Below are 20,432 nucleotides of genomic sequence, written 5' to 3' on the forward strand. Positions count from 1 at the left end.
AGGGTATAAAATATTACACCATAAAAAGACACAGCGTCCGAAATCACTTTTATTCAAAAGATGATTACTAAAATCTACCAAAGGGGAATAAACACAAGTGAAGGTTTCAAAAAAAAAGTTACAGGCATAATATATAATAGTAATGATACTAAGAAAGGAAAAAAAGAGAGAAAATATAATTGTAGTAGTAGTAGTAGTAGTAGTAAAAACAAAAAAAAGAATAAAACTCAATTTCTGAATTCTATAAAATAAAAGCTCTTGTTTCTCATTTCATTCTTGACCAAACCCAATGGTTTCCTCAACCGCCAGACTCATTTTCTGTTTCATAGCTTCAAAGTCGGTATATGGCGGTAGATCAACTCTGTTAAAACAGGTATGCGATTTTGGTAACTGTTTCTCCTCACCTGCCTTTTCAATGGTAAACCTTCTTGGACCGTCAGACCCTTGCAAATCCTTGAACCCGTTGACGGGGATTCTCGACGTACCTGTTGTGAACTGCAATAATCTCGCCCTTTGTTCGTTATCCCACTCACTGATGCACTTCCAAAACCATTGGACGACCTCGTCCGATTCTTGGTACCCACGGTAGTCGGTGTGCTTCTTCCAGTCCTCGATATCTATTTCTGCAATACCACCGATCAGCAACTCCAGTTCACGTTCGTCAAAGACCGTTACTAGATCTTCGGGTATCAATTCGTTGAACCCGTCCATGAATGCCTTGAACTGTTCTTGTACACGGTCCACAATTCTCCATTGCGTGTACAGGTCGACGTATTCCTTCTTATTCTCGTCCGTCACTTCGACGTCTCTTCCCTCTGGCTTCAAGTCTACTGTGACCACTTCGCCGAACCTTTCATCATCGGCACTGAACGTCAAGTCCAAGACACCGTCTATGCTGTTCTCAAGGGTCCAGTTCAAAGAGTTATACACGTCGGCATCTACACCCTCCATATCTTGGATGACGACCTTCTTCCTCAACATCATCTTGTATAGAGCTCCGACGAAGAACGCGTCCAGGAATCTTCTGTGGAAGACACCCAACCCTACAACTCTACCGATGAACTTGAAGTAGTTCAAATGTTCTGGGTTGATACCACTGTTTGGATTGATTTGAATAGTGTAGTTGTCGTGAGCAGAATACTCGAACAAACAGTAAAATGGATTGAACATTTCGTGAGACAGCAAAAAGAAGAACTCTCTTGAAACACCACCGTAATCCAGACCTTCCTCTCCATCGAACTTTATCATGAGTCTCTTTTTCAAGTCCTCCGGGGTCTGCCTCATAATTTCCTGGTAGGCGTCCTCGAAGATGTTGTTCCGGCGCACTTTGATGTGGCACTGACCTGGTAGGATTCTCAAAGCCGGTTGAGATCTGAAATAGATCACTTTACGTCTAAAGTCACGCTTGTATTGTGGCACGTTTTGGTCGAGTGATGATGGTAATCTTGGATCATCCCAGGTCGTCGTCTTCGTATTGTGATCCACAAAATAGACACGTGCTGTGTTAGTCAGTCTCATCTCCCAGCCGGATGGCAATGGTCCCAATTGAGAAACAGGTTGTTGTTGGATCGTCGTATTCGTTGGACCATAAGTTCTAATGTACTGCTGTCTCCTTGGGTCCACCCACGTAGTGGTTCTTGTATTGTGGTCCACGAAGTATGCCCTGCCCTCTGGGGTGAATCTTTGCTCCCAACCGGAGGGTAGTTCCCCCAGTCCAGAAGTTGTCGCTCCCGTCGCTGCAAAGGCAGCTGCGACAGCACCGTTCACCGCCGGTGTAGCGGAGTTATTCCCGACTTGTACCGAGACTGCACTGTTGTCACCGTTGATATTCGAGCTACTTGATCCGCCGTCGGGTAACGTTCTGCCCCTATGTTGTCTTCTCTCGAGTTCTGTGTTTGCGTTTCTTTCTGAAGTGTCGTTAGCTTCAGTGGTGGGCCGCTTCCAAGTGGTTGTTCTTGAGTTGTGGTCCACGTAATACGTGCGGCCAAAGTTATCCGTTCTTCTTTCCCACCCTGGTGGCAACCTCCCGTACTGGTCCTCGAACGACGAATACTGTCTTGTAGAAGAGTTTGCAGCAGCAGCAGCAGCAGCCGTCGTGTTACTCCCGCTTTGCAAAGTAGTCTCCACCGCTTGAGCTTGCTGGGCCTGGGAGGCGGTCGTGGATCTGCGAGGCGTGTGGCTTGAGGCATTCGTCGCTGCGGATGTCATGGCTGGCGAGCCCCCGTTCGGGACGGTGTTCGACGAACTGCTAGTTCTGGAAACATTTCTCCCAGCACTGCTGGCGCCAGCCGATGCGACCTTCGACAAGACGACGATCAACCGGCCGCTGACTGTAATGTTGTCATTAGACCTCTTCAAATCCCTTGTGATCGTTTCCTCTCTGCTTCTGTTACTGCTCACGGCGGTGTCTTCGTCCAGATGCCCCAATACGTCCCCGACCCTGATATTTACCACGCCGAGGAACCCCTGGTCCTTCTTCTTGAATTTTTTCTGGTCAAAGACTTGAATAGTGAGCACGGAATTTTCGTTAATATCGTTAAACTGAAAAGTTTCGTTCCAGTACGGGTTCAGCGTCTTCTTTGCAGCCCCTGTAGACTTTGTCTGGAACCCATCAATGGTCAGCACAGCGAACGGGTCTGGAGATCTGAAAACATCCCTCTTGTACAGCGACTCAGCGGCGACTAATTTCACCGATATAGACGGCATAGTTGTAATGATAAAAAGAGAGAGATAGAAAAGGGGAAGTCACAGTGCTTTATAGCCTACGATCTCTGATCTTCTATCAGAAAAAAATAGTCCTATACAACCTGCTCTTACCGCTCTTCCCAAACAGCAGCGTGCTCTACTTTCCCTGTACCAACAAGACTGAAGTTGCTTAAGAAGAAAGTAGGAGGCGAAGGAGTCTATTCGTAACTATTTTTTATTTTTCTAACTTCTTCTTTTTTTTTGGACAAATTTGAGAAACAGCCAAGAAGAAACGTGATACTACAGTAAGAGGAACAAGACGAGAGATGAGAAGGCGTACGTTGGCATGGCAATCCGACATCGATACCTTCGAAAAAAGGGGGGGTTGCTAGCTCAGTAATTAGTTAATACAAGTCTTATTGTAGATTCTTTCCTCCTGACTGCCACAAAAGGTTCTATCTTTGTAATGCAGTTATCCCTGTTTGAGCAGGATGAGGGGGGACGGTGGGACATACTTTTGTGTCACAAATTACTAATACTGTTCATACAGGAACTGTTGGCGCAGTGGGCGCAGTGTCCGTCCAGTCAAAGTCTTGTGTATCGTTATATACGGTGTATTGCGGCCCCCCAAGAGGAATGTTCGTGAGCCCGTCAGCCACTCCGACGAGTTGGTAACTTGCAAGGTAAAGAGAAGGGCGGTGTGTTTGCCATGTGAAACAAAGAACCAACCAAGGTACCTCCATACCAATCACCGGTAACTTGTTACTCCCTCCCAGCCGCACAGCCACAGCTCAATACCCTCCCTCGTCAAGTTCATATCAGCCCTCCCAGGGCCATATGCTGTCGGGAGTAGGAGTCCTTGGAACAAAGCCCTAAGTAGACACCCGAACAAAGCACAACTGGTCAAGCCCTAATTATACTGGACTTTTTCTCGACCAAAAAAATAATGTAAACAAAAAAGCAGAATTTTGACCAGCGGCTGAACCCAGACCACAACAACAGTGTGAATGAGCTATTGGAGGTGGCCCATCATCGTACGCAAGACTGTGGTCCTTCTTGACATGTAGTCACATTCTGTTGTAATGTTTTCAAGCTGGTTTGTTTGTTTTCCAATCGGCAGGGGTCTGCTGGTGGGGACAAAAAATGTGACATCTTCCATATATATAAACCAATGTTCATGTTGTTTTGGGATTACAAACTTCTTTTTGGGTTTCAGTAGCACTTCTGAAACCTCTTCTTGTTGGGCTTTTACTTTCTGCAACGTTTCTTATATTCCTTTAGTTGCTGTAACACCAAGTCGCTCCGGTAATATGCAGGCAGCAATGTTAAATTCAACCGGCATGGATAACCTTTTCAGTCCACCAGTTAGTCCCTTTGGAAAAGACCCAGTCAGAAAGAACAAAAAAATAAACTTCCATTTGAATAACCGCTGGCATCACAACTCTAGGACGAAGTTGAGATTGCCCGATGTAAGGAAAATCTCAAACGATTTCAACGATTACTACACAACGAAAAAACTAAAGTCAGACTACTGGAGAATAAACAGCTTGAATGTTAATTCAAGCAATTCTATCCCTGTAGATTTTGACGTCAGCGGAGAATCCCTGGTCATCGGTAACGCTAGCGATACCCAGAACTTGAACTTCTTCAAATTGGCGAGTCAGGATGATACTGCCAACTCATACCCTAAAGTTTCCTTGGCAAAGCTTCAATCGGTCACTGTGCCTGGGAAACCTATTGTGACAACGTCTTTAATTGATGGATGTACTGCGGAGCAAAGACTATTGACAGGTCATCAGGATGGCAAAGTCAATCTGATCTCAACAACGCAAAACCACTCCGAGATTGTCAAAAGATTTAACCACACAAAATACCTGAAGTCCACTTCTATGTGGGGGCCTCTAAAACACGCTGATACACCTTCCCCTGTACGACAATTGGAGGTTTGGCAAAATGATAGACAATTCGTATCTGTCATCAACGACTTGCTGTTTATTTACAGTATGGAACACACAAGGGAACCACTGTATTTGAACAATCATACCTCCCTACAATCTGTCTCCCTTAGCAAATCCTACCCCTATATTATGATGCTGACATTGAAGGACTCTGTTGAACTACTGGACGTCAGAACACCACAGACAGTAAAATTGTATTCGCCCAATCCCGCCGACAAATTACGCTGTTGCGAGGTCATGGATACTAATCGACTTGCTGTCGGTACATCAAACGCAATCGATATAGTAGATTGGAGAAACCCTCAAAATGATGTCATCTCACAATGTCGTGGCTCAGGGGATGCAAGGAGTTTGACACACAACTCAAAACTAAACGAATTGAGCTGTTTAGACAGGTTTGGGAATTTATCCAAGTGGGATATGACGTACGATGCACCTATTCGCACACTGAAGAACGGATTTCGTAGGACCATCGACACAGATGGGTTCCAATGTGGTGACATCGTCGTATCACACGGTGATATTAGACAGATCAAACCTTGGGAGGGGGATAGTATTGCCACAATTGGCTTTGAAGAAGTTGGTGTGCACCGTATCGTTGAAGTAAAGAATGAAATCAACGTCTCAGAAGACGAGCACACTTATCTGAACGCTACCAGTGATACCGTGTCCATTAGTTCAGAAGATAACACAGACGTTATTTCATGGAACACAGACGTTACTACTCCCTGTAATTCCGTGCTCTCATTGGGGGAGGATAATGCATTCTCTAAATTGTACTCTTTGGGAGAACAATAGTTTTTCGAAGATAGTATGCATGTCCTTCACAATTTTCGTCTTAATTATCATTCTTAAACAGCGGGCAAATAGTTAAATACCTTCAATAGCATATTTTGGTACAGTTGATTCTGAAAGAAGTACGATACAGCAATCAATGCAATATAAATACAGTTGATTTTGAAAGAAGTACGATACAGCAATCAATGCAATATAAATACAGTTCGTTCTTGTTCCCTATTTATAAAAATTAAAGAAAAATGCAATGAATAAATAAGAATAAAGAAAATGACGACAGCCCATCAACACCAAGAACAGCAGAATATCTTGGAACAAATTCCCCCGGTTCTACTGTTACCAGAACCACTTTCCTGGTAATTAGCATAGTTGTCGCTGTTGAACCGGGATTGGTTCTGTTGTTGCTGATAGTTGGGGTTGAGATCGTTATTCTTACCTTGAGGAATATACCTTGGACCACGAGAATTATCTGTGCTATTACCATTAAGTTTTCCCATAGAATTGTACGTCTTCGACGACGACTTGATGTATCGTTGGGGTGCCTGCCTTTGTGACGATGACTGAAGTCGACCTGACGAATTATACACATCGTTGGCCGACGACGCGACGTTGCCTTGTGAGTAGTTGTTTGACTCATCCGTGTTCCTGTTGGCCGTGTGATTGTTGTTTGTGATGGGCGGCTGCGCTGATTTTTTGTTTGGTGCCTTGTCATTGGCACCGTGTCTTGGAGCAGGGTTCCCGTACCCATGCAGATTAGCCCTTTTATTAATAGTAATATCCCATCCTTTCCCATTGTTCAAGTCCATCCAATCGTAGTGATTATCATCCTGCAAATTTTGTCCCTCCAAAACGTCGTCCATCAACTGTATTAAGTAATCATAATCGGGTTCCTCCTCAAATTTCAAAGCTCGTACGTATTTCAAATAGGTGGCAAACTCTGAGGGTAAGGAATTGTTCATTAAAAGATCTGATGGATTTAGTTTCTGTTTTGTGAGTCCGATTTTCTCATATTTCAGCTTGTTATTGGGAGCCTTTAAACCTTGCCACGGTAAGGATCCCCTCAGGAAGTAAAAAAACACATGGCCCAGCGACTCTAAGTCGTCTCTTCTCGACTGTTCCCTTCCAAAATGTGTGTTTATTGACATGTAACGAGCTGTACCACTTAACGACTTCCTTTCCCTGTAAGGGATGTGCTGCTTCGATCTCGGATCCCTATACTGTTTAGCCATCCCAAAGTCGACCATATAAATTAGATTTGGATCGCCATGGGCACTCTTTGTCGTGTATTTGGATTTGTGACCCATAAGTTGAAACTGTGATATCAGAAAATTATCCGGTTTGATGTCTCTATAAATTAGATCCCGCTCATGGATTTCGCGTATCCTGCGTATCATCTGCTTAGCGATTAAGCAAGTCGTCTTCACAGAAAACTTCCTGCCGCACCATTCAAACAAGTCTTCCAGCGACGGCCCTAGCAAATCAATGACCAATACATTGTGCATCCCCTCCTGACCGTAATAGTAAGCATGTGGGATACCCTCGCTGTCGTTCAAAATACGGTACGCTCTAAACTCGTCTCTCAATTGGGGAGCATCAGAATTTCTCGGTTCAAACTTGATAGCAACAGGGTCACGCTGGTGATCATTCAGTATATTCTCACCTTCAAAAATAACACCGAAAGAGCCTTCGCCTATTTTGGAACCCAATGCATAATGTATACCTACTATGTGTCTTTGGTGTTGACGTGACATTTGAACATGTAAGTAACTGCAAAGTCAACCTCCCCTCCTAAAAAAATAAAAGATAAACGCACACAGAAACGAGAAGAAAACGAAAATAAAGGAAGGAAATAGAAAATAACAGGCCCGCCCTATATATTCCCCCTAGTTAAACTTGTCGGTTGCACTTTCCTCTTGTCAACGACGCAGTATATGTGTCTCTGTGTCTGTGTTTTCTCACTTGCTGCTCACAGACAGTGAAATTTTTTTGATATATTTGGATATACATTTTTGGTGTCATTTTTCGTTCTTTTCATTTAATTTTCTTGCAACGATGACTGACATCGTTTGCGACGACAACTTAGTTGATGCAAAATTCGATTGAACCTTCCAGACGCAACTGGCCTCGTGAGGATTTAGTTATTTGATTACGATTCTGGACTGTTACGTCGCACCAGCTCAGTGTTCTTTTTTCACCTTATCTGGTACCGAAATGGATTTGAAAGTTGGTGGAAAATGTTTGGCGTTCCACGGACCGTTGCTCTACGAGGCCAAAGTGTTGAAGATTTGGGATGCTAACTCGCGGACGGTTATTCAAAATGAGGAAGGACGGCAGGACGAGATTGAGGAGGAGGAAAACTTGCCCAGCGAGCAATTGAAGGCTCAGGATTGCTATTTTATTCACTATCAAGGGTGGAAATCCACGTGGGACGAGTGGATTGGACTGGATCGGATCAAAGAGTATAACGCTGCCAACAACCAAATACGGAAAGATTTGGTGCAAGCAGCAAAAGAGGCGAAGAAGCAAGATCAGAAGAAGAAAAAAGCTGCTGCTGCAACAGGGACAGCTGCTGGTAATAATCTGACTGGGGCCAATGGGTCTGGGAGAAGAAAGCGGGGTGATACCCCACCCACGCAACCTTCGCAATCTTCAGGTCCACAGTCTCAAAGTCAAAGTAATTATCATCAATCTGTGAAACAAGAACCCAAATCTAACGGTACTGGAGGGGGTCAAACACATACCAATATGACGCAGTTTGATATAGTCCAGCCCAAGATTACGCTCCATATTCCTAACAAACTAAAATGTAAGCTGGTCGATGACTGGGAATATATCACAAAGAATAAACAGATCCTGAGTATACCGAGTAACATAAGCATTAATAAAGTCCTAAAAGATTATGCGCAGGATCTACTAGAAGAGTCTGATATCAGCTTGGTGGAGAGTGCCCAATCTGAGGAATTTATTGCGGGGATAAGACAATATTTCCAAGCCAGTCTACCTCGCTTCTTACTTTACCGATTGGAACGATTACAATATGAGGAGATGCTTGCCAAAACGCCTCCAAAGTTAAACCGCGACGATCTATGTGAAGTGTACGGACCCATCCATTTACTACGATTAATGAGCGTTCTGCCGGAGTTAGTCGCATCCACAACGATGGACCAGCAGAGCTGTCAATTGATAATCTCTCAATGTGAGAACTTACTCCTGTGGATGACAATGCATATAAATGAACTATTCTGTCAGAGTAACTACGTGAACACGTCAAGTCAGTACGAAGGTGTTGCTCTGGGATTATGATATACCTTCCATATTGTATACTTTACTCATTGTAGATAGGATAATAAAAGTAATACTGGACCACTAATATAAGACAGCTAGAGCACGCGACAAGACCGTTTTCTTAGTAAAATGCTATGAAATTTTATTATGTTTTGCTGATGAAATGTTACGCCTGGTATATACTTTTTTCTCTAATGCAAGATCATAATTCTTGTTTGACTTATGGTGACTTGAGGTCTCTGAGATTGTTTTCTCACCCCTCCTCTTCTGACTCGCTCTCTCTCCTCATCATAGGTCTAAAGTGCATCTAAAATGTATACTTACTTCCAAACACTTTATGGAAAGAAGGGAAAGGAAAAAACGACATCAATTGGGTATGAGCAAGAGCGTCAGCGTTTCATACTTTACAATTTTTATTGTTCCCCCTCACTGCTCATAGAACCGTCGCGCACTAAAATATTCCAAATTGAGAAACTACCATTGTATTCGTGCATGGTCTAATGGTGCCTTCTACATGTTTCCACAGAAGCAAGAATTAAGTTTTGCTGCATGATTTGTACGCTGACCAGAAAAAAATTCGGTAAAATCGACACAACGAGAGGGAAATGACCTTTTTATTCGTTATACGTTACACAGTTATAGGCCATTCCCTCTGTTAATAATGCGGTGCACACAAAACTTGCATACGACAGAAGAGGGGAGGAACAAGTCCATTGTGCATTGTCAAGCTACTAAATATAATGCATGGGACTCTCTACGAGTTCCTCCTGTCTAGAATAAAAAACCCTCCGACAAAACGCAAAGAGAGACCAGTTTACGAACAACTTTGAACTGGTTGCAGCAGCTGCTAGTTCTTTGTATTTGCTTACTGTATTAAGTGTCTCCGTTCGTTATTGTTTAGTTGTTCCTTAAAATCTCCTTCTTTCGTTTCGTATTTTTTTTCATTCCCTCCTGGCCGACTTAGGTACAGAAAAGTTAATCGTCCGGTTGGGAGCAACTTGGCCGGTATTTTGAGCTCCAAGTATTCTGACTCCTATTGATTAAAGGAGCGGGGGGTTGTAGTTCTCTGTTTTTTTACTCTCGTTTTCTTCCCAGTGGTATACTTATTTTCTATACATTTAATCTATTTGTTTTCGTTTTTTTTTAAAAATTAGATATCTTATAGGATAGCAAAACTTTCCACTGGTATCCTTCAAAGATATTATAGGCCGCTACTGAACTATTGTTCTACGCTTTCCTCTAGTCTTTTTAGATTCTCTCTGAAATATTTGCGAAAAAAAATTCTCGGATAATTTGTCCAAAAGCGCAGTGCATGTTGGAAACTTGTTCCAGTTTTTTCTTGCTAAATACAGAACTCACATGGGAACTTTAGAAAATATGAGCTTAAATACTAGTATGCCAACAGGTTCGCGTGAATCAGATTCTCCCGGTGATCAGAGGCTCGATATTGGTGACGGTGCCTTGCAGACCGGTAATACATTCATGCCTGACGAGAAAAACACGATTGATATAAAAAAGGAGAACGACGACACCGATCTTCCTGAGGATGGAACTTCGGTAGACAGGTATGTTTGTCCTCACCCTGATTGTAATAAGACATTCTCGAGACAGGAGCATTTGGCTAGGCACAAATTGAACCACTGGCCAAAAGAAATATTCAGGTGTCCATACGTTTTCCCAAACACAGATATCAGATGCAACAAAACATTTGTGAGGAAGGATCTGCTTGGAAGACATGCGAAAAGGCACGCCAAGGAGAAAAACAGACTTCATAAAAAGAGTATACCGCATCCCTCCGAAGAAGTTGTACCTTCAACAAATAATGAGGCGAGAGCACCGGTACCGACACTCAACAAAATAGGGAAGGCCGGTGCCGTTAATGTCAATCCTAATACAGATTCATCGAACTACAACCAGTTCTTCGACTGGCTATTTGATAAAGACCAACAGAAGACGTTCTCGCAACATCCTCCTTCCCAACAGCACAAGAGTGGAGACCACGACAAGCAATCTAATGATAACTCGAATCTTAGTAATGTGGTTTTCTCCTCTTCCTCGTATTCTGCATCTCCAGTCAATCCAACAACAGCTTCCTATAGTGCTCATTCTCCGATGGGACGTAACGTGACCTCGCTACCGGCAAGTATACAGCAGTCACCCCGAATGCAACCAGAGGGAACCTATATAGATAGCCAGCAGAATCATGGTGTCCAAGTACCGCAACATTTGCAACACCAACAACAGATCGAACAGCTGCAAGGACAGCATATTAAACTGTCTTTCCCACCTATAGACACGAGAACAGACGCGGTACCTCCCCCGAGGCAGCCCAACTTTACATCTCTTCAAGCACCCTCTTTTCGTGAACCTCCAATTCCATTACAACAACGCCAACAACACATCCCGCCGGTAGCCTCACTACCTAATACACCCACTACTAATACTATCAATGTTATGGCTGATAATGGAGTTTACAAGCACAGTAATTTTTTTTCTATTGACTATATGACGTCAGATCCTTTGCAGAACTTTATGCAGGAGCTTGCAGCTTCGAACCAGCAAACTAGCGGTACTGATAAGAGTGTACTGTCAGGAAGTTCGTCGTGTGCAGGGGTGTCTCCGCCTATAAACGCGAATGAAGACATCGATACGTCTACGGTTAATAAAGCCCTAAGCTCCATTCCAACAACAGCTCTTTCATCGATGTCAACGACAAGATCAAATACAGACTCTAATTTTACTACGAAGTCTGACAAGCTCCCAGATCAAGTCCCAAGCGTACCATCTCAATCAAGGAAAGAAGTTTTTCCCCGAGCACCTACCAAATTTGTGGATAGTGGAAAGAGCAGTGTCAGAGATAATCTCCTGGTTCAAAAATCGAACATTAACGAACTCAAGAAACAAACGGAGCCATCATCGCATATACATAAAAAACAGAAGTCAAATAAAAATGGGAGTGTGAACCGAACAAATTTGAGGGGTGTCGCCAATAGACAAAAACTACTGGAGTCGATGCGGTATATACCGTCTATATTTTTTCGTGATCCAGCTACCAAATACAATATTTCACAAGAGAAATGTCAGGAGCTGTTTGAATTTATCCCTGAATTACGGTTCATCCCAAAAGAAAAGCTGAAAATTTCGTTGAAATCGTTCTGGGAGAATTTTCAACCTCTGTATGGTCTATTACACAAGCCTTCCTTCAACATTGAGAAACAGCCGCCAATTCTTATTTTAACAATTATTATGACAGGTGCAAGTTTTTTGGGACCATCATACCGTGAAGAAATTTCAGACACAATATGTGGGCCTTTACGATGGGTTATTTTCTCACACCCGGATTTTCAACCCCCATCACGAACGTATATCATCCAGTCTTTATTGCTTTTGGAGTCGTATGAAAAGACGTCTACCAATAGATACCTGCATGAAAGATCATACTTGCATCACGGTACAACAATTCAACTACTAAGGCGAACACCCTCCCTTGGTGGACACCCCTTGAGAGATAAGGGGAAGCACGACAGAAAGGAGGAGAAATTTGATGAATTGAAAGATGTGTTTTTGAGATGGGTTGAGTTCGAGAGTCTAAAACGTGTCGCATTCTTGGTGTTCTACATGGATGTCAGTCATGCTGTTGTTTTTGGTTATTTAAACCTGTTCATTAGCTTTAGACAGGTGCAGCTCGAACTACCGTGTCCGGACAAAATATGGGAGAGTTACGAACTGAGTTTTGAAATTCTTCAAGAGTTTGGGTTTGGCACGAGGGACGATGAGGATAACAGCCAAACATTTTTGCAAGCCTTGAAAACGCTAATAAAGGATGTACTGAATATGATGAGGGGTGACTCCTCTACGGAGACTGATAGCACAGATCACGCTGAAGATGTATCGAAACATTACTACATGCAAAGTATTATAGGGAAAAAAATCATGCTTGGAGGATTACTTTCAGTTATGTTCCAGTGTCAAGAGGAAAATGATGACCCAATTTTTACCAACATCTTAACAGAAGGTCCCTATGAACATGATATTACCTGGAGAGAGATCCTATCATTTGCCATAAATTATTGGCTTTTCGAAATCCAAGGTGACTGCAACAAGATGAAAAATTGCTACATGCCAAGCTATGTGCTCGATGACCCCGAGTTGGACGGTTCGAATGAAGATGATCTGAAGGTAGTCAGATGGACCAGGAATGACGCAGACTGTAAAATACCGGTGTACCACATGGCGCAAATTGCGCTCCGAATATTCCACCATGACTATTACATTATAGCAGGCATACCATGGAGAATGAATGTCAAGGTAGGTGACTGGGAATTCCAATCGGTATATCAAAGAGTCCTAAATTTCTCAAAGGATCCTTATACTGGGGGTGTAACCATCGTTTATGCATTTCAGTTCCTCTTTGAAATGTTCGTTCGTGAAGATCCAGAAACGGGTAAGCTTTCAATCGATTTGAGCTATGACCCTAATACAGATCCTATTATCACAAGACCCAATACTTTAGCGTTGACCTCTTTATTGATTTGGGTTTATAGTTTCATCCTAAAAGGTCCTGAAGTTAACATTTGGACCAACCATGAACAGGAACTGGCGGGACCATATGGCAGTGGGGATGATGAAGACAAGGACAGTGAACTATCCAAGAATATTGCAGTTGAAAATCAAGAAAAGAAAAGAATGTATAATCCACTGGAGTCCTTCGAAGAGTATCTTTTAAGGATGTATAAACACCTACACATTGATAAAAACCAAAATGTAAGGAAGTACCAAAATGCCATGTGGGGGAAAGCCTTTGAAATACAGAATATTGATCATATTAATAGACTTTTCGGGTTTATCAGCTATATCAAGGTCTTGTTTGATAATAACTATTGGGATTTAGGGAGAGAGTTTGGCAAGCTTTTTAATAACTGTCTGGAAAGGAGTATTGGTAAGGAATCTCATGTCTGTCACGACATGTATGACGTTTAGTCGATATTTACTGACAGAATGTAATATACACAATGCATATGTAAACACCGAAATCTTGCTCCGACTACCATGTAATCCGTGGCTCATTTTTGTCCGAGGAGGGTTAACTATTCTGTGTTTATGAAAAAAAAAACTTTAATCAGTTATCGAAACTAAAATAGAACAGCCAATCACTAAAGGGGGGCACAATTTCAAATAATCTTTTATGTTAGCTACACCAGTTACTTTAGCTCTAATTGAGTAGATCCAAAATACATTGGCTCTCATGTCAAGATAAGACATTTACTAGAACCGTAATTGAAGAAAGTCTTTGTCTGAATAAATGGTATGACTCTTAGGAAATGGTTAAAGATGGAACAAATCAATTCGAATAGCGAAAAAAAGATTCAACAGATAGATATATTCAAGAGGTATGCCAAGGCACTGAGTACAAGCGACAGGGCTCTCGATGAAAAGGATCAGGGCTACGGGGAGTTGGTATTGAATTATGACGATTTTATTAAGTTGATATCGAACTCTCGGAAACTGTACTCCAAATTCACAGATCATTCGTACAACTTGAACCAGGTGCCAGTTAATACCTTTGGCTGCATATTTCTTGCCATTGATGAAAACAATAAAGGTTACTTGACTATTAGTGATTGGTTCTATTTCAATAATATTCTTGAACATGAGAATTTCCATATAATCCTTCTCTACGAGTTTTTCAGGAAATTCGATGTTGCAAGTTTGAAACAGAGCTCCAGACAAGCAATTGAGGATTCTGCTGGAGTCGAAAAAAGAATAAAGCCCATAAATTATGGGAACAAGTTCTTGAGTTTTGATGAATTGGTATTGAACTCAAATCAATTTAAAAGCACTATCAACCTATTACATGAGTGTGTCGATGACGATTACGTTAGAAAGCACGGTCTACTTCTAAATTGGAACGATTTTAATTTCTTGAAGCTCTATGAATGTTTTCCTTACCTGGGAAAGGGCAGCGATGATTATGGAAACACCCCATATTTGACGTTGAATTCACTGATAACCATTTTGCAGACTGACCTAAAGAATCAGCGAATGTTCAATGGCTTTTCAAAATTATGCCACAAGGATCCAATACACAACAATTTGGTGCTCAACAAAGAAAAATTGGTTTACCTTTTGAAGCTATTTTATTCACACAAGGTTTCTGCCGACATATTTGATTCTTTAAATCTTTCCAACACATCTTTGTTGAAATCCAAAAATGATTCGATATCTTACAATGTGTTTAAAGATATTTTCTATCTGTTTCAAAACTTTGACTTGCTGAACCAGGCGTTGTTGAAGTATGCAGAGTATAATGACTTGGCGGAGGATGACCTGCGCGATTATGTTATCACAAAAAGAGACTTCATGAAAATTTTGAACGCACAGTACAATAAGGTGAATAATGTTAATGAGTTTTCTCCCTCCCAGATCAATCTGCTGTTCTCGATTGTAGCGAATTCAAAGGAAAATAATATGCAAAACAAGAAATTAAAAAATGAATTGAAACACCAGGACCGTGCGATCGATAATGTTATCCAGAATAACTATGTTCAGGGTGGGAACAACAGCCGTAAAAGTTTAGAGTCATTTGGTGAAAACTATCTTTCCCTCTTGGAGAACTTCACTCAGGATACATCGTTTAAGAAAATTTTCAAAGCATCGGGAGGACTGTTTGACCATATTTTTTATGGTAAAAAGGATGTTGCTACGATGGGATCCAATCTGACAATTCAAGATTTTCTGAAAATCTTAAACCCAAATTACTTAAACGATGTTGTTCACAAACTAGAAATGCAACATCTACAAGATGAATCTCTTTACATCAATTACTATTTCTACCCTATTTTTGATTCTCTTTTCAATTTCATTTTAGGGTCTGCTGCTGGTTGTATTGGTGCCACAGTAGTTTATCCCATTGACTTTATCAAAACGAGGATGCAGGTTCAAAGATCACTTTCAAAATATAAGAATTCGCTTGATTGTTTGATAAAGGTAGTGAAAACAGAAGGTGTCCGAGGTTTATATTCTGGTCTGGGCTTTCAATTAATTGGAGTAGCGCCAGAAAAGGCCATAAAGTTGACTGTAAACGACTTTTTGAGAAAAAAGTTGATTGATAAACAGGGGAATTTGCATGCTTTTGCCGAAGTTCTGTCAGGTGCTTCTGCTGGTACATGTCAGGTCATCTTTACAAACCCCATAGAAATTGTCAAAATCAGATTACAGGTGAAATCAGAATCTGTAGCGAATGCATCTTTGACGGCCTCCCAAATTATCAAAAGTCTGGGTATCAAAGGTCTGTATAAGGGGGTAACAGCATGTCTCATGAGAGATGTACCATTTTCTGCGATATATTTTCCCACCTACGCTCATCTCAAGAAGGACATTTTCAACTTTGATCCGAAAGATAAAACGAAACGAAACAGGTTGAAAACATGGGAATTGCTGGTTGCCGGTGCCTTGGCCGGTATGCCAGCTGCCTTCTTGACAACACCGTTTGACGTCATCAAAACTAGATTGCAAGTCGATCCACGGAAGGGAGAAACCAGGTATAAAGGTATATTTCACGCAGCTAAGACAATACTAAAGGAAGAAAGCATACGGAGCTTTTTTAAGGGTGGTGGTGCAAGAGTCTTGAGAAGCTCTCCACAGTTTGGCTTCACCTTAGCTGCATATGAGCTATTCAAGAACGCGTTCCCGTCGCTTACCGTAGAAGAAGTGAATCCCAAGCAAGGGGGCGCCAACAATAGCCCAGATAACGCAAATGCCCTTGCGTCTTTCTCGATGAGCTATTTCTCTGATATATTTTCGAGGCTCGGTGAAGGTTCCCCATCTTCACACAAGGGACACCATGAACTTTTCAACCCAATCTTTGATCCGTATGGGAGCAACTTTTTGAATTACTACTACAAGAGTTGTCAGGTAGCAAAGACGTTTATCGATTTGGATAATAGCTTTTCCAAATTTGATCATTCTGTCTATAAGAAATTCTTGGAAATTCTCCAAGACCCTGATAATAAAAGCTAAGGCACATGTTGGTGAATTTACGCCTGTACACTCTTCTGACTTATGTAACGATGATATTCTTTTGTATCAACAATAATCGTAGAAACGTCAAATATCTTTAATGATATAAATAATATGTATATTTATTTACTTTAACGAAAACGTGTATGATGAAATGTTGTGGTATATAACAATCTACTCTAGCAACTGTTTGGCTTCGCTTTCGTTGATACCGGATGCAATATCAGATCTCCACCCTTTCGCTCTCTCAAACCCCTTAGTGTATCCCTCATAGTTCATAAATGCCTCGTAAAGTTTCTCCTGGTCCGTTTCGACAAATGGACCGTGTTGTACTAACGGTTGGTCCAAAATTTTACCACCAATAATGGCGAATTCGGTGTCATCAGAACCGGCTTGGCCAGCAACTCCTTCACCGTCGGTATCGAAGAATATAGCGGTGTTCTGTTTAAATACTTTTTCGTTGATGACCACAGACCCTTTCATAACGTATAGGAAAGCATTGAAATCGCTTGGGATTTCTTGAGCAAACTCGGTACCAGCCTTGGAGGCAAGCATATAATAGAAGTCTATAGGAGTATAGGCCAAATCTTTTACAGATTCAGTGCCGTACGATTTCCCGCTAATGACACGTACCTCCAAGTTTTCATGGGGCTTCACCACTGGTATGTCCTCTGATCTAAGGTTTCTGTATCTTGGTTCACAGTTTTTCAGGTCTTTGGGCAAGTCAACCCACAACTGCAAGCCTCTTGCTGGTCTCCCGTCTTCCATTTCTACAGGCATCTCAGAATGCACGATACCTTTGCCAGCAGTCATAAACTGCAAATCCCCAGGACGAAGAACACCCTTGGACCCAGTGAAATCTTCGTGAGCAATCAATCCGTCAATAACATACGTGATCGTTTCTTGACCGTGGTGAGGGTGGTCCGGGAACCCTGAAGGGGACTTGACGGTGAAGTCATCCAGCATTAAAAACGGTGTGAACCGTCTCTGCTGCATCGACCCGACAGATCTCTTCACTCTGGCACCAACACCTTCCGCTACCTCTCTAGGGATAAAGTGGTTTGCAATAGAACGTAATTTGAATAAGCTTGGCATTGTGTAGTCGTTGTTAGTGGTGTTGGTACGAGTTGGGTAGAAATAGTATAGAACAACGCTGAATAAAAAAATAAGAGCGGCCTTTTTATATGTAGAGAAAGGGGAACGTTTCTCTTCCTTTGGTACGATGTCCGGCTTACTTGATGACTCTTGAGACATGACAGAATGGTTAAATTACTAAGCTAAAAGCAAGTTTCTTTATAAACAATTATAAATCGACAGTAACAAACACCAGAGAGGACTACCCTTCCAGCAGAAGAAGATCGGAACGCATCCGGCAACTTTTTATTTATATATTCCCCGGTCGTCCTATGATCTTCGCTGCCGTCTCCCATCTGCCCCTATTTTTGTGTTCTATCTTGAATAAGTTATTACATTCCATTACGAGTAAGATGAGCAACAGTGTGTCAGGAATTTTTACGGATATAGTGAATCATTGCATAATACATGGCTACCTGGATGCTGTCCCTCTGTTGCACGTGCTGAATAAGCTGATGTAACACTGTCAGATCTTACTCAATCCTTACGTGAAAAAAAGGAAGAAAAAGAAGAAAAAAGAAAAAGAAGCCGAGGCCCTAATTTTGGACTTCTTCAGACGAAACCCTAAATTCAGTTTGTTTTTTTTCTATGAAATCGCGATGGCGATGAGTTGAAAATTTTCTATCATATTATTGCATTGACAAAAGCCCAAGGCTAAGAGACAAGGTTTAGAATAACGATTTGGCTTTCACGGACCAGAACCTTCGCTCACAAAATGGATATATTCAGAGTTTTGACTAGGGGTGCAGCAGTGAAGAAGAGCAATAAGGGTAAGAAAGCTGAATCAGCGAATTTCGGAAGCAATCACAGTGAGAACAAGGAGGTGAACAATGACGTTCGCATCACCAGAGAGCTAGATTTCTTTCACAATAAGAAAATAATCCATGATGTTGAAAATGAGAAGAAACATGCAGACGTAGAAGAGACAAGTGAAAAAGCTGAAACGGACGATACTTCTTCCAGTTTGGTTGTGGAGCCAAGGATCAAAACCAAGGAACAGGCTCACCAACTACGTAAATCATACCAAGGTAACGTTACTGGTGAAGATGTATGTTTACCTATTGGATCTTTCGAAGATCTTATTACCAGGTTTTCCTTTGATAAACGGTTGCTAAACAACCTGGTTGAGAACCACTTCACTGAGCCAACTCCAATTCAGTGCGAAAGCATTCCATTAGCATTAAACAACAGGGATATCTTAGCTTGTGGTCCAACGGGGTCTGGTAAAACATTGGCCTTTTTGGTGCCTCTTGTACAGCAAGTTATCGATGATAAGGAAGTTGAAGGGTTGAAAGGTTTAATTATATCTCCTACTAAAGAACTGGCAAACCAGATCTTCATCGAATGTACCAAGCTGTCTCATAAAATTTTCCATGGCAAGAAGAAACCTCTTCGAGTCGCTCTCTTGTCCAAATCGTTGGGTGCCAAATTGAAAAATAAAGTGGTGAGCGATAAGAAATACGATGTTATAATATCCACTCCGTTGAGATTGATCGATGTGGTGAAAAATGAAGCACTGGATCTTTCTCGCGTTAAGCATCTGATATTCGATGAGGCTGATAAGCTATTCGATAAGACCTTTGTGGAACAGACAGATGACATTCTGAGCTCCTGTACGGACCCAAGTCTTCGGAAAGCCATGTTTTCTGCGACGATCCCTTCTGGTGTTGAGGAAATTGCACACACAATTATGATGGATCCAGTCAGGGTTATCATTGGTCACAAAGAGGCAGCCAACTCTAGTATTGAACAAAAACTAGTGTACTGTGGGAACGAAGAGGGTAAGCTTATTGCCATTCGACAAATGGTTCAAGAGGGGGAATTCAAAGCACCTATCATTATTTTCTTGGAGTCGATCACCAGAGCAAAGGCATTATACCATGAACTTATGTATGACCGGATGAATGTGGATGTCATTCACGCAGAAAGGACGCCTGTTCAAAGGACGAAAATCATAGAGAGGTTTAAGAGTGGTGACTTGTGGTGTCTGATTTGTACAGATGTTTTGGCCCGTGGTATTGACTTCAAGGGTGTCAACCTCGTTATAAATTACGATGTTCCAAGAACGGCTCAGGCATATGTCCATAGGATTGGTAGAACTGGTAGGGCTGGACGGTCAGGTAAAGCTGTTACTTTCTATACTAAGCAAGATGCGATGGCCATCAAACCCGTAATAAACGTTATGAAACAAAGTGGTTGTGAGGTCGCCAAATGGATGGATAGCATGTCCAAAATTAGTAAAAGAGAGAAGGAGTCTCTCAAAAAGGGTAAAGGGTTTCAAGAAAGAAAGCAGATCAGTACAGTGCCAAAGATGGATAAACTGAAAAGGAGGAAAAAACAGGACATGGTGGAAGGATCAAAGAGGAGAAAGACGATTGCAGCGACTGGAAACGAATGAATTCAACATTTCGCGATCGTGATGATCTTTCATTGTTGTTGCTCCTTTTTTCCGTGGTTTGTAAGGTATAAGCAACAATTCTGCATGTCATATTAGATTTATATATAATCAGTGATAGTTATTTAACAGACAGTGGCTGTTAGACGATTTACACTTTT

General features: G+C 41.7%; 8 protein-coding genes across 8 annotated transcripts; 5 read left to right on the top strand and 3 right to left on the bottom strand.

The window, feature by feature from the left end:
* Positions 1 to 270: 270 nt before the first annotated feature.
* Positions 271 to 2,706, bottom strand: RSP5 (NEDD4 family E3 ubiquitin-protein ligase; the record flags this gene model as incomplete). Its single annotated transcript, XM_022607638.1, has 1 exon — positions 271 to 2,706. The coding sequence occupies one exon, from the start codon at positions 2,704 to 2,706 to the stop codon at positions 271 to 273; it is 2,436 nt and encodes an 811-aa protein (XP_022464214.1).
* A 1,061-nt stretch (positions 2,707 to 3,767) lies between these two features.
* DSE1 (Dse1p) lies at positions 3,768 to 5,441 on the top strand (the record flags this gene model as incomplete). Its single annotated transcript, XM_022607639.1, has 1 exon — positions 3,768 to 5,441. The coding sequence occupies one exon, from the start codon at positions 3,768 to 3,770 to the stop codon at positions 5,439 to 5,441; it is 1,674 nt and encodes a 557-aa protein (XP_022464215.1).
* Positions 5,442 to 5,722: 281 nt separating this feature from the next.
* On the bottom strand, positions 5,723 to 7,189 carry YCK3 (casein kinase YCK3; the record flags this gene model as incomplete). Its single annotated transcript, XM_022607640.1, has 1 exon — positions 5,723 to 7,189. One exon carries the CDS (start codon positions 7,187 to 7,189, stop codon positions 5,723 to 5,725), a length of 1,467 nt encoding a protein of 488 aa, XP_022464216.1.
* Positions 7,190 to 7,649: 460 nt separating this feature from the next.
* EAF3 (Eaf3p) lies at positions 7,650 to 8,741 on the top strand (the record flags this gene model as incomplete). The annotated part of the gene is made up of 1 exon (XM_022607642.1): positions 7,650 to 8,741. The coding sequence occupies one exon, from the start codon at positions 7,650 to 7,652 to the stop codon at positions 8,739 to 8,741; it is 1,092 nt and encodes a 363-aa protein (XP_022464217.1).
* A 1,341-nt stretch (positions 8,742 to 10,082) lies between these two features.
* SDD4 (Sdd4p) lies at positions 10,083 to 13,703 on the top strand (the record flags this gene model as incomplete). Its single annotated transcript, XM_022607643.1, has 1 exon — positions 10,083 to 13,703. One exon carries the CDS (start codon positions 10,083 to 10,085, stop codon positions 13,701 to 13,703), a length of 3,621 nt encoding a protein of 1,206 aa, XP_022464218.1.
* Positions 13,704 to 14,054: 351 nt separating this feature from the next.
* Positions 14,055 to 16,742, top strand: AGC1 (citrin; the record flags this gene model as incomplete). The annotated part of the gene is made up of 1 exon (XM_022607644.1): positions 14,055 to 16,742. One exon carries the CDS (start codon positions 14,055 to 14,057, stop codon positions 16,740 to 16,742), a length of 2,688 nt encoding a protein of 895 aa, XP_022464219.1.
* Positions 16,743 to 16,916: 174 nt separating this feature from the next.
* KNAG0D02240 (pirin family protein) lies at positions 16,917 to 17,996 on the bottom strand (the record flags this gene model as incomplete). The annotated part of the gene is made up of 1 exon (XM_022607645.1): positions 16,917 to 17,996. The coding sequence occupies one exon, from the start codon at positions 17,994 to 17,996 to the stop codon at positions 16,917 to 16,919; it is 1,080 nt and encodes a 359-aa protein (XP_022464220.1).
* A 595-nt stretch (positions 17,997 to 18,591) lies between these two features.
* ROK1 (RNA-dependent ATPase ROK1) lies at positions 18,592 to 20,274 on the top strand (the record flags this gene model as incomplete). The annotated part of the gene is made up of 1 exon (XM_022607646.1): positions 18,592 to 20,274. The coding sequence occupies one exon, from the start codon at positions 18,592 to 18,594 to the stop codon at positions 20,272 to 20,274; it is 1,683 nt and encodes a 560-aa protein (XP_022464221.1).
* Between the last annotated feature and the right edge of the window lie 158 nt (positions 20,275 to 20,432).

This window comes from Huiozyma naganishii, chromosome 4 (assembly GCF_000348985.1).
Source record: "Huiozyma naganishii CBS 8797 chromosome 4, complete genome".
Lineage (NCBI taxonomy): Eukaryota > Fungi > Ascomycota > Saccharomycetes > Saccharomycetales > Saccharomycetaceae > Huiozyma > Huiozyma naganishii.